Source organism: Schistocerca gregaria, chromosome X (genome assembly GCF_023897955.1).
Source record: "Schistocerca gregaria isolate iqSchGreg1 chromosome X, iqSchGreg1.2, whole genome shotgun sequence".
In the NCBI taxonomy this organism is placed as follows: domain Eukaryota; kingdom Metazoa; phylum Arthropoda; class Insecta; order Orthoptera; family Acrididae; genus Schistocerca; species Schistocerca gregaria.
Window position 1 is genome coordinate 243,726,591 of NC_064931.1, and position 13,769 is coordinate 243,740,359.

A 13,769-nucleotide genomic window follows, 5' to 3' on the forward strand; every position below is an offset into this window, starting at 1 on the left:
GTCACCTCTCACCTTTTTCTTTAAGCAACTGCTTATTTCAGTTCCGTTATTTCTGTTCTCACTGTTAACGTCAGAAATCAGTTTGGCATATTTTACAGGATGCTACATCTGATACTGTAGGTATAAACTGAGGTGGTGTTGCAGTGGTCAGTACTATTTTCTCATTCAGAAGGAGTAGCATTTAAACCTGTGTGCAGGCACCTAGACTTACATTGTCGGTGGTTACCTTAACTCAATTAAAGCAAATGCCTGGATGGTTCCTTTGAAAAGATCACCACACATTTCTTTCTCTACGCCTGTCCTATCCAAGCTTACGTATCATTTCTAATGACATTGACTTCAACAAGACATTAAACCCTAACTTTCTTTCTTTCCTTGGTCGTGAAGACATGGACCAATTACGTAACTGCTATGTAAAAAATTTTTAAGATAGACTATTCAAAGACATTCCCCTGTCACAAAAGTAGAGGGTGAAATAGTCTGCTTAAGTCCACAGCTTGTAGAGATTAGAAAAATGTGTTGGTTAATATAGCAGCCATTTTATTTTGCAGAGAAGTCTTGTTCTCACACTGTGTCTTTACATAGTACCTAGTTACGTCACAACATTTGTAATTGTGGGAAGACCCATGACATGTTACTCTGATTTTTGCAACATGCTCCACTGCAATATTTGCAATACTATGAGCGTTATCTGGAAACTAATGCTACAAAGCATGTAGCTTTAGCATGGGGGAAGTTGGTACCATTGCTGTGTAGTGAGAAACCAACAGAAGGAACGAGCATTCCAAATAATCAGTAGCTCATCAATTACAAAATGTGACTATTATAAATGAATGTTCTCATTCCAGCTCACGCCAAGTGCAGTGCAATTGCTGTAATTCACTGCCTAAATGCTAAGAGCGTGAACACCACAGCAATTCATCACAAAATTATTTCACTTTATAGACAGCACATAATGTCAAGGCAGCATGTGATGAAATGGATACGGAATTTCAATTTTGGATAGATGGAAATTCACGATAAAGACAGACGCACAACACTGTCTGTTATGACTGATGATATTATGCAAAAAATTGAAGAACATATTCACTCTTATCATCGTTCGACAATTGATGACGTGCATGCAGTTTGTCTAAACATTTCATGGACTGTTACTCACACGTAGTATGCGAGATTGGCGCCCAAGATGCTAAAGCACACAAAATGAACAGAGCCGGTGCTGTCTGCAAATTTCTTGATCATTTTGAGACTGAAGGTGAGGCTTTTCTCAACTCTATAGTGATAAGAGGTGAAACTTGAACTTACCACCATACACCAGAGGGCAAACAACAATGAACGCAGTGGCACTGTAATCATTCTCCTTTAGTCAAAAAATTCAAAAATCAGCAAACAGTGAGGAAAATCACGGTGTCAGTGTTTTGGGACAGTAAAAGGATTCTGCATGCTAATTTTTGGAAAGAGGTGAAACAATACACGCTGCAAGATATTGAGAGACCACAAAGAAACTTTGCAGAGCCATGCAAAACAAACATCATGGGATGTTGATAATGGGTGTCTGTCTCCTTCATGACAACACGAGAGTTGTTGACTTCGGTCGGTTGGGATGTTTTAAGCTACCCCTCTCACAGCCCCAACCTCACAGATAATGACTATCATCTGTTCACTAAATTGAAGGAACACCTTCATGGAAAACACTTTTTTGGCAACAATGAGATGAAAATTGAAGTGAAGAACTGACTGAAAAAAGGTGGGGGGAGATGTTTACGACACAAGAATCAAAAAATCCGTCCCAGTTGGCTGCAAATACGGCAGGGATTACTGGTGATGTCACATGTTACTCACATGACTTATCCGAGGGCAAATGATGTAAACTTTGTGCCTTCAGCAGAATACACAGTTGGAAAGATAAAAAAGCACTGTTGATACTAGACAACAGTGGTATGTAGATATGTGGGGAGTGTGCAGAGAATCTACACTGACAATAACAGTGTGGATGAAATCCTTTACAAGGGGTACAGTATTCTTATTCAGGAAGAGTGGACTTCCAATCTCCATCTGGTATTTTGACCTAATGTTTTCTGTAGTTTCTATAAATCACTTCAGACAATTGTTACAGGAAAATGCTTCATGCAAATGGTACCTTTAATAAAAACTCAGCCAGTTCCTCTGCCATTCATAGTCCAGACGGAGGTTGTTCTTCCTCTCTAACTGCTTCAACATTGATGAAATGTTCAATTCTGACCTTTCCTTTCACAAGTTTTGCCACAATGACATCCACCTATACTTTTTCTTGGTGTCATTGAAGCAGTAGTTACTTTTTCACGTTGCTAAAGACTCTTTGGTGGTGTATGATACACAAGTTGGAGCAGGAGCTGATAGGCTCATGAAGGTAGGACAGAAGTGGCATCATAATGATGGTTGTAGCTCTTATATTACTGTATGTTATTTATGCGTTTTCCACAATAGTTCAAAGATAAGGTATCTATTTTGCTATAATTGTATTTACTTACAATGAAATTCTCTTGAGGTGTATTCACAAGAACCAGTACTAAATTATTATTTCCAAGAAATTAAAGAGTGTATCAATATGTGTTACATGCTGTTAACCTACAGAAGTTTGTGTGTCAGAATACAGGGTTCATATCATTTAGGCATCAAATTTTATGTGTGACATGTGCATAATTCATTTATATATAACCACGATTAAATGAATGATGTTGACAGCATGTGTATATATGCGCACCAGTTTAAAGTAGGGACAAAATGTAGGGCATAGTAGGTAACAGCGGGAAGTAATGTCATTAAGATATAGAAACATCGTGATATTACTTCATAGGAGATATAAGGTCTGTGGGCAACAGAGTTATGTATATCAATTGTTTTGCAAGCAAAAGTATTGCAGAGTTATGTGAAATATATATGTAAAAAGATTTTCTGTATCTAGAGGTACTCATGTAGCGAGTAAAATTCAGAAGTAATGGATGTATAAGGTAATAACACACACACACACACACACACACACACACACACACACACACACAGTGTGACAGAAAAGTGAAACATCCAGAAGACATTGTTGAATATCAGTGTAAGTTTGTACATGTACACACCATTGGCAGGTCCTTAAATGATTAGAGTTGCAGTTCTGTGTGACAGATAGTATGACCTCCGGAGGACATTAGTGTTGTTTGTATTGTTATGAGGCCCGGTAAGGTATACTAGGGCCATGAACAATATTAGATCTTGACTGATCACTGTGAAGGACATGAAGATGTCATATGCTCTTGTTATATGGTGTCATCAGCTCATGACAAAGTTTGAAAGGAGACTCATTGGCTCCATTTGGCTGACCAATTGAATCGTGCAGTATCCAGATTTGTGGGGCATTTGGCATACTCATCAAGGTTCTGCTCGACCACGTTAACCAAGACAACAGAGGAGCACTGTATTATGCACCAAGCACAACATAATCTCTTCATATCTGTGCCTGCAATCTGTGACAAATAATGGTCCCTAGTCAGAGCCTAGCAGCAACCAAACTAGGGAATTATTGTCCCATGCATTTACTCCTGTTAACAGCACAGCACAAATGGTTGCATTTGGAGTGGTACTGTGATCAGGAAGCATGGACTATGGACTAATGGTGTCTCATTATGTCCAGTGATGAATGGTGGTTCCACACTACACCAAATGACCACCACCAGTGAATATGTTGGCAGCCTGAGGAGAGGTCCCAGTTTTCCAATATTTTGGAGAGGCACAACACTGCTACTGTTGGCATCACAGTGTGGGGAGTTGTTGGGTAGGACTTCAAGTCACAGGAGGTAGTGATTGAGAGACGTCTGACAACACAACAGCATTATCACAGATGTCCTGCATCTTCATGTGTTAAATCTGTGCGACAGTATCAAGATGGTATTTTTCAGCAGTACAATGCTAATCCACACATGGCACACTCTGTGTGATGTTGAGGTCCAGACCTGTCACCAATAGACCATGTGTGGGACGAGCTCGGACATCAACTCCATCTCCTGTGCAGTATCCAGGATATAGCTGCGATAGTCGTGGGCCTGCTTGCCTCAGGAGGTGATACAACAGCTTTATGACATCCTTACCAACTGAATCAGTGCATGCAACCAGACCAGAGGGAGTGTAACATCTCACCGATTCTGGAAGAGTCATCTGAAGCTAATTATACTGGTTATTACAAAAATTCCACTGCACAACTTTAACAGAAAATATAAAATAAAAATACTTTCAGTAGTTGGGGACTCTGCCTCACATTCAAAAATTGGGCAAAGTAACTGTGTACTAAGAACACCAACAAATTTTTTTTCATGAGGCATTTTATTACTCTATATGTACAGTGACCAAATGATAAAATTCAAAATTTCACCAAAAGACCTGTGGACTATTGACATTGCCTAATCAGTCAAATCCACTATACCCAATAATCAGTTTATGTGAACACTGATTGAAATAAACTTTATATGCCAAGATAGTACTAATTATGTTCAACATTTGGCATAAGTATAGTGTTATTGCCCTGAAATATACCATACCTTAAGGACAGAACATTGTTTTACAGTACTGCTGCTGATTTTTAAGACTCTCATGCTGCTAGCCTTTATAAAGTAATTGATACTTTTTCTAGAATATGTTACTGTTTTGTAGGGGAGGTTCAGTGATGTTAAATTGTAACTGATTGGTTTAGTCAGCCATCTAGTAACTGCCGCACCATACACTGTATCCGTGTGGCCAATGCCCATGAGAAGACTATTAATTTCTGAGATGAAGGAATGTGTTCCTAACATTCCCTTCAGAATTATTCCCAAAATTCTTTGAGTAGCTGACTGTACCATTTTATTCACCAAGTAATACATGCTGTTGAAGGTATTCTGTGATTACTAGAATTTGACTGCCATTGTATTCTACGTCTTCCCGATGTCATAAAAAATTTATCAATATGCATATGTTTCATACTCATAGTACTGAGTATTGCTTATAAGTGTGAGACACTTAGTGTGCTGTGTTATTTGAATAGAAAGATTAGAAGAACAGTTGTGTGGTATGTCGTGTGTATTTAGAGAGCTGACGGCATCACAGAACTGCTTAAGGCACCACAAGAGTTTGTTGTCCATCATAAAAAGGTTTACTTTTAAAAATTATTATACAAATACTCCAGGGTGAATCAAGAAAAATTGTACTTTTTCCCACACAGTAAAATTAGAGAAATGCAATTTTATCTAGAAATATGCCATGTGTTGATGGAATGGGAAGGGAGATATGTATGTAAATAACAGGTTTCGGTTGGTCAAAATTTGGACCCTCCAATTGACATACAACTAGGCATACAAGATTTATTCACTACTTACCTTTTGAGTCAATAGTAGTTTTTTGACATTCATTCATCTATCATCATAATTGAAAATGAGTAGTTTCCTTTTCGTCTCTTGTTATGGTATCATCTAACCAAAGTTCAAGTTACAATGAACTGCAAATACAGCTCTTAGATTTTCATTTGTGTTATGAGTGTTGTGGTCAGTTACTCTAATAAAGAATTTTTTAATTAGTAGTTATGTTACATTAAAAAGTAGGGTGATTTTGTAGTTAGGTTGTATGCCTGAGTAGAATAATTATGTATGTGACTGGCAGTGTAATTTTGGGAGCATGTAGAACTGATAGCTTGCTGAGGGCACTGCAGTCAGACTGTAGCCAGTTTTTATAGTGGATATTGTTTGTCATTCAGTAAACATTTGACTCCAACCAAATTCTATACTGTTTTTGTAATGAATGGCACAGTTATTTTGATTCAAATTTGAGGAAAGCCACTGTGGAATGAACGCTGTTTGTTTCGTGTTAAAAGAGCAAGTTTGAAATAAACATTTTGTAGTGTCATAAATATGTAGGCTAATGAATAACAAGCATTACAATATAAATCTTTTACTTTAATATGCAGTGTTCGTTAAAAAGAATCCAAGGCCTATAAACTGAAAATTAATTACTTATAAATTCGATAGTTCCTAAATACTTAGGTAACAGTGAAGCACGATGGAAAAATGCTGACAATTTACATTTTCATTATCAAAATACATGATGGATGTGACTAACAATGATAAAAAATTGCCTCTTGAGTGAAAAAGGGAAAGGGTGCTATTGACAGTAGAGAACGGTCAGCATATTCTTTCTGTAGGGGATTATCAGTGTAAACAAAAGGAGCTGTGCTGTATCAAATAATTTATTAACACCTGAGGATTTTGGAACTTTGTTATTCATTAAAAGACACTACCTAGTTACATACAGTTGTCAGTAAATTTTAGACAAACAGCATGTTTTTAAACTGCAGGTTGAAGAGACTGTGTGAGTGAGAACATGGAACCTGGGAACAGAGTTAACCATACATGAAACATCACCAGAGATAAGTTGAAGCAGCAGAATGTATGTACAGTGGGTTGGGAATAGGACAAGGTCATGTTGGTAGATAGGAAAGACCAGTGTAACAAGATTAGGAAAAAAGGAGTGGTGCAAGTAGCAAAGGCTTATGTAGGTTTGCACACACAATGTAGCAAACATGTATCATCTGAGATGATTTTTGTGTAAACTAGATTCCACAGAGAATATTGAGGACACTAAAATTACAAGAGTAATGAATAAGTCACAAAATTGAATAGTGACATCAGTACCACAATTAACACTGTGAAATGCAATTTTGGTGTTTCATTTACTCGCACTGCAAATTTAAACTCGTGTCCCATCATTCGAGAAGGCCTTGAATTCTTGTTCTTATTCCAGCCATTGCATCCAGTGAGTAACCTCTTAAGCTATGGCCTTATTGTCTTCAAAGTGCTACCTTTCTAGATGACTTTTAAAGGGCCCAGTTGAGATAAGTCCAGGCTGAATGGTGAATGTTACATGCATTCTCAATTAACTTCACCGTAACTCCTGTGTATGTCTTGCTGTGTGAAGATGGGTATTGTCATCCAAAAGAATTGCTCCTACTACCAGGAGTCCAGTTTACTAACTGTTTAATACATAATACAGTGTATCAGCTATATGAGGCTTATGGTCTATCACAGTTCTCACTGGATAGGAGAGTCACCATTACCTTGCATGATGATTGTATCTCTTAAAAATAATCTTGTACATATTTTCATGAGAACTACCCTCGAGAAAGTACAATGATTCTCATAAATCACATTGCAATGTGGCATCAGTGGGCACCTCCATGAGACAACCTGGACGCTCCTTGTTAGTGATTCTTTCATCTTTTGTTGAATGTGTGTGTCTAGTTGAAAACAGTTTCCTGTGTGGTACAGTTTTTGCAATGTATGGGATGCATTTCAGGGTGTCCCTCCTCACTGCACAGTCCCTTGACCCACAAACATACATCACATGTTGCACTAGCAGCTGTTCACGAACAGTTAACTGCATAATACTGTGTACCAGCTATCTTCTGTCTGGCTTGTACTACCATCTTCTGAAAACATTGAGGCAGAAAATCTAGAATTTTATGCAGTATTCTAACATCTGTGGCTTATTTATTCACTCACCCCATAAAAAGATTGAAATATTAGATGGTGTAATGAGAGTACCGTAGAATTTAAATTTGTAGCTACCTTTCACTGTTTCTCTTTCTCTACCATAAATATATCATCTGATTTCTGAATTATTGTCAGTTCTAAAAATACATTGGAAACACAGTTTGTGCTGATAGCTTTATAGGTGCTCTATAAATACCTGAAATTTCTGTCCCCAGGAAGTACTTAGTTCTATACCACAAATGTGCTTATTATCGAGGGAAAATACACTGAATATGTGGATTTTTATGCTATTGTGGCCATTTGAATGGTGTGTCGCCTGGAAGTTCACTCCACTCTCCACGGGAATTAAGATCACTGAGTCAAGCAATACACAATTCACATCACTGTACATTGTTGTGTAAAAGACCATTTTTGGTTAGATAACTTTTTTTACTTTATCTGATTAAAGCTTTGTAAAAGATACCTTTGTATCTTAGCCTGGGGATGCAGATTTTCATTGAGAGTAGTGTAAATACTGTATATTGTCTGCATCACCAAATCTTGTCACTATTCATGTAGGGGAAAAGAGATTCATTACAAACATCCTTTATGAATGAAATGGTATTTGACACAAAAAAGTTGGGTGCCTCATCCTGTATATGCCTGAACATGCAGTCCCATTCAAGTGTCAAGTGTTCTCACTTTCTACCTTAAGAATGAGCATTGTTGGCACAAAAAGCCATATGCCTGACTCACTGCCTTACTGACTGAGCTGGTCCAGTGGTATATCTTAGCACTTTTGTTGCATGGTAAATCACTTCAACATCAAGTGCCCAACTACTACTTTCTGACGGGCCATGTCTTTCCAGTGAAGTGTGAAAAACTTTGCTTTTAATGAAAAACAAAGGGCTCAGGCCATCGCTTACTGTGGAGCCCATATCATGCACAACTACAATATTTATCACTATACAGTTTTGGCCTTCACCATACCCCCTGTAAGTGTAATTGCACAAATTTTGACTTTTAATTCATATGTCACTCAGTATGGAATGCAGGCTACAGTCTCCAGTAAAGTAACTGGAATGTTTATAGCAAGTATATTAAACATTATGGTCAGATTATTGACACTCCCATATTCTACTTTGGTGGCGTAGTGGTTAGCATGCTGGACTCATATTCAGGTAGCACAGAGTTCAAATCTGCATTGCACCACCCTGATTTAAATTTCCCTTGGTTTTGACCAAATCACTTAAGGTAAGGTAATGATTCCTTACAAGTGCACCATGGCCATTTTTCTTGCCTAGCCTCATCAACTCTATGTTTGTGCTCTTTGTCTAACAACCTCATTGTTAATGAGATGTTCAACACTAGTCTTCCTTCCTTCCTTCATTTTCCTCATGCCCTACATCATTAGTAGATGTAGTCACATAATATCTCTGTGTGGTAAATACAATTTTTGAATGCTGTTTTTTTTTCATTAGTGTAATACTCCTTTCTTTTAATGCAATCTAGAGAATAACTGCTACACTCTTCGACCAGCCATACAAATTTAAGTTTTCCCTACATCACTTATGGTGGAAGCCAGAATAGTTAAATTTTTTTTTTTTTGTATCTGTCAGTGATCGGATTCCCCACCCAGCCCAAGTATTGATGTGGAGAATAGGTCAGAGATACTAGAGCTACATACTCCAGTCACAGTTTGCTCCTGCAAGAGGTACCACTACAGCTGCAAGCATGTCAATGGAGCCATCTCTACTAGTCAGTGAAGCCTTAAGTACACACCATTGATTATTAGAGTTTTAACCTGAACTGTATTATGTTTTTGGATTCAGATTGCTTCATAAGCTGTTTGTATATGCTTCAGATGACATGCTATGCTCTGGACTTGTTTGTGGTTAACCATTCACTTCATTAGCACTGACTGTGCTTAGGTTACAGTGTAGTGGCCATGTATAGCATGGCAGCCCTTGTGGTTCATCTGCAAGGAAGCCGGTTGTTTTTGTAACTTGGGTGTAATGTGTGTTGGTGCAGATTAGACATAAGCCTATGATACAACAAATAATCTTCCATTGTGCTACCTGCTTGAACTTTATCCTTAAATTTTATTGCTCTGGTGTAACATTCAGTGAAATTCTTGACAACTGTACGAGTATGAGTGTGATGGCAGCTGTTGCTATGCTGTCTGTGTAGTCTCACCATCTGTGATCTGCAGTCAAACTTTTGAAATGTCGAAGAGGTCATTTAAGCCCTTCTCTCTGTTCATTTAAGTCTTCCTCCCTAAGACACAGTAATGAGAAGTTGGAGGACTGAAGCAGTCACCAGGACACTCTGGTCATTGACAAAATAAGATGAGGAAGGGAAATGTGCTGTCCTCCAAAAATGAGTTTCAAAGGTTGTTGAATATATTTACAATACTTACAATCATAATGAGGAACTTTTTAAAGAACATTTATGTCCTGTCATTCATGATCATAGGTGTCTGCTACAAGAGGGGGCACTTACTTACTCCTTCATGGAACCTGGACTGCAGATATTTTATTCATTGCAGAATTCTCATGCATTTCTGTAACTGATTACCTATGGTTTCAGTAAGCAGCAGATTTAACATTGCTGAGTGCAAAGTAAAATGCTGTGATTTAATGACTTTTTGGTTGTCAGGCTGTTCATAGAAAACTATACTATTTTCTTGTGATGGCAGTTTTGGCATTGTTACTCATTCTGGACACTTGTGGATCTTTACAAAACATTGGCGAAGTAGGGTATCTGATCTTTTCTCTGCCACTGTCTTGTACAGAACATAACGAGCTACATAAACGGGCAGTTCCAACACCTAGCACAGTATGAACATGGACGCAGTATAACTGCTCGACACCTATCGCCAGTTTTCAAAGACTTACCTCTTCATCTGCTTCACAACTTAATCTCAACAGTAAGCTAGCATTTGTCTTAAGAAAAAATTTTTACAATAGTGAGCAATAGTAGTAGAGTTTGGACAACACATTAATGCTATACTGTGGGTGTATTCACCTGTATTTCATCTGAGGACCCAAATGCAGAAGAAATGTTGTATTGTATGTGAGAAGAGAGGAAAAAATTATGAAATTTCAGGGTTGAAAAGGTGTTGGGACATTCTTACACTATACTGGACACAACACAGAATAACATGCAGCCATATAGGTATGAGTTACTAATGAAATATGCTTCCCTTTACGGTGTAACTGGAATATATCTTCAAAAAATATTGACTGTATAACCTTCAAACATTTCAGATGCAGTAACATTTCTATTTGACACATTGTCAAATTCTATAGAACTAAAGATATATAAAAAAAGGCAGTTTTTGTATTTCCCCCCCCCCCCCCTCCTTTCCTTGGATAAATTTCTGCAGATACCCATGCTTGCGAGGAGTCACATTATAGAAAATACTGTATGGTGAATGCCTTTAAATGTCACAACGACCTAACTGGTGCTTTACTTCTGGTTATTTACATCTCTGTATGGTCAAAAAGTTACTCTGTGTTTGTTGGCCATGCACAATGAAAGTTGATGCAAGGTGGCACAGGAACACTGGATTTGTATTTGGGAGGCGGCATTTCAGATCCATGTGTTACTATCCAGTTTAGGTTTTCAATGATACTGTAAATTGCTTAAGGTGAATGCCAGGGTTATGACAGATTGTCTTCCTCATTAGAATAATCATTTGTAAATGCACCTTAATTAAATTGATTTTGTGTCACATTGCCCAAGATTTTTGCTATGTGCCATTCAAATACATAATCTTTCACTCTGACCAATTTCCATTTTCTCCCAATTGTGCTAGGCTTTGAAAGCTAGTAAGAGAGCCATTAAAAATTGAGATGTTGGGATAAATGGAAATACCTCGCCAAACATAGCAACACTAGGTATTGCCATGTTATGAGTGCCCAGTTGGCATAGAAATGCTTACAAAAGGCTAATATCCAGCCTCAGGACAAAGCTTTTATCTCTAGAGCAATTCCTTTTTGGTGCACATTGATGCAAAACGAGAAGTTTCTTACAGGCTAGATTGGTGCCTGTTGGATCCAGTTGATAAGCTTCAAACTTTGATACATTCGAGCAACTTAAGCGTAGTTTTGACATTTGTTCCTTGAAATTGTGCCTAAATATTAGTCAGTGGTAACCACCCCAGCTCTACAGTTAGCACAAGTACCTTTTTTTTTTTTAAATATGTAATTTGTGTTAATTGTGTGAGTATATATGAAATGTGTAAAGAGCTTAATAAGATGGTACAGATCTTTGAGCTTGTCTGACAAATGTTAAATTCATTGTAATTTATTTTTGCGATTTCAAAACAATCTAATGATTGTGCTCTCTGATTTTGTTTTTTCATTGTTTTGCAGGCAGTGTGTTCTTACCATATGCAGCCATTAGCAAACAGTCTTCAGCTGGCCCATCTTAGACTAGCACTGGCTGTCATATGCACTGTATTTTTTATTTTACTTAGCATAACTGGAGTTCTGTCACACATTCAGTTCAGAGGTAAGTTAAAAAAAGTGCATGTTGCTTGGCTGTTTGAATACTTTTCTTTTGTGGAACATCTAGAATTTTTGGTTTGTTGTCACATAATGTTATTTTTATCTGTTGACTTCCTGGTTACAGTAGTTTTCGTATTTGTTTAATAGGTAATATTTAATTTTTCTTTCTTGTGGGTCACACTCACTGCTCCAATTCATAAATATTTTGTAACACATATGGAATCACTAACACTATTAAGAACATAATGCTCCTAAGTCTCTGTGCACATTACCAACTCCACTAATCACTATTCAGTGCCCTATGTTGACTCAAAATGATTCCTACCTTCTGTTGAGTGAGCATACAAACAGTGCATCTCAGGAAGTTAGTGACACCACAACACACTTTCTAAATCGTACTCATCAAGGCCACATGGAATCTTCTCATCAACACTGGGTACTACAGTGTTCTTACTCCTTCTAGAATTCAATCTTCCTCACCCTCCCCACTCCCCCTTCCGAACCCCACCCTATTAAGTCACCTTTACAACCCTTCATACTCTGAGTGTTCTCATACTGGACTTCAAAATACTGTGTCCAGGACTTAAAAAATACTGTGTACACATTAAGTGGGTAACCACTTGAACAATCAGCCTTAGTATGAATCTAACTTCAGTAGCACTCAGTATGTGCACCTCATGTGTTTGTGTTCTTATAGGTTTTGTATGAAAGTTTCGACAACCATCTGCAGTAAGTCATGTATCCACAATTAAGGTCATTCATATATCATTAAATGAACTGAAGTAGACAGGATTCTGATTTGGCGCTGTTCAAAACAGAAATCAGTGTAATGCTCAGGAATGCTTAAGACCAAAGATTGAAAATTATGTGGTTGCATCAGACAGAAAATAAAATAAATTACGATAATTTGCAATTATAAAGAGTTTGGCATTATAACTTTTGTTTGAACATCTCCAGTGCTCTTCTTCAGTAGTTATTACAAAGTAAAACACCATCTAAGAGCCCTCAGCTCCTCTACATTCCAGGAGTTTGGACAGGGGGATTAGTGGATCTTCTTAACATTTTCTGCCCATAAATTTCATTTCTATAAAATGCTAATATTACTAGAGCTTGCTTGATTGATACCAAAATAAGGATGCTTATGTTTTATCTTTTTCTTATATCACAAACATCCGCTAATTTTTTTCTTACTTGTGAGGTAAACATGTTGATCACAGAGCACAAAATATGTTCATCCCATTTCCCTTGAGTCTTTGATGTATGTTTACGTATATCTCACACACACACACACACACACTTGCACTTTTTTCCCTCCATTACAAACAAATTGAAAATTCCACTATGCTTCCCAAGATACATCCTGTCAACCAATTGCTTCATTCAACCAAGTTTTGCAATAAATATATTTTCCTCCCATCTGATCTACTGCATTCTTATGTAGCAACACAATTAAAAAGCTTTTGTTCTTTTCTATGCCTATAAATGTTCATTTGGTTTCCAATCAGAACTCTGAACATGCCATTCTGTGTGCAGCCATCTTTTGTCAGAAATAATTGCTGTACAAGCCATGCATTATGGATGAGTAAGCTACTGTGTTTGACATACAAGTATATTCTTCAAAGGTAATCAACAATAAAATTATTAGATTGTCCTTGTGAACCTCTACTATGACATTGGTACAGAGAATGGTGAGGAGGATGAATCTTTTGCTTGAGAAAGAAAGGTACCCCGAGCC

At 37.5% G+C, this 13,769-nt stretch overlaps 1 protein-coding gene across 2 annotated transcripts in view; it reads left to right on the plus strand.

Annotated features, from left to right (window-relative positions):
* The window catches only part of LOC126298351 (DNA damage-regulated autophagy modulator protein 2), an 88,218-nt gene that overhangs the window by 34,015 nt on the left and 40,434 nt on the right, over nucleotides 1-13,769 (plus strand). For both annotated transcript variants that reach the window (XM_049989646.1, XM_049989647.1), the window contains exon 5: nucleotides 11,900-12,038. In XM_049989646.1, the coding sequence (XP_049845603.1) occupies nucleotides 11,900-12,038 (139 nt within the window). The remainder of the gene's footprint in view (nucleotides 1-11,899; nucleotides 12,039-13,769) is intronic.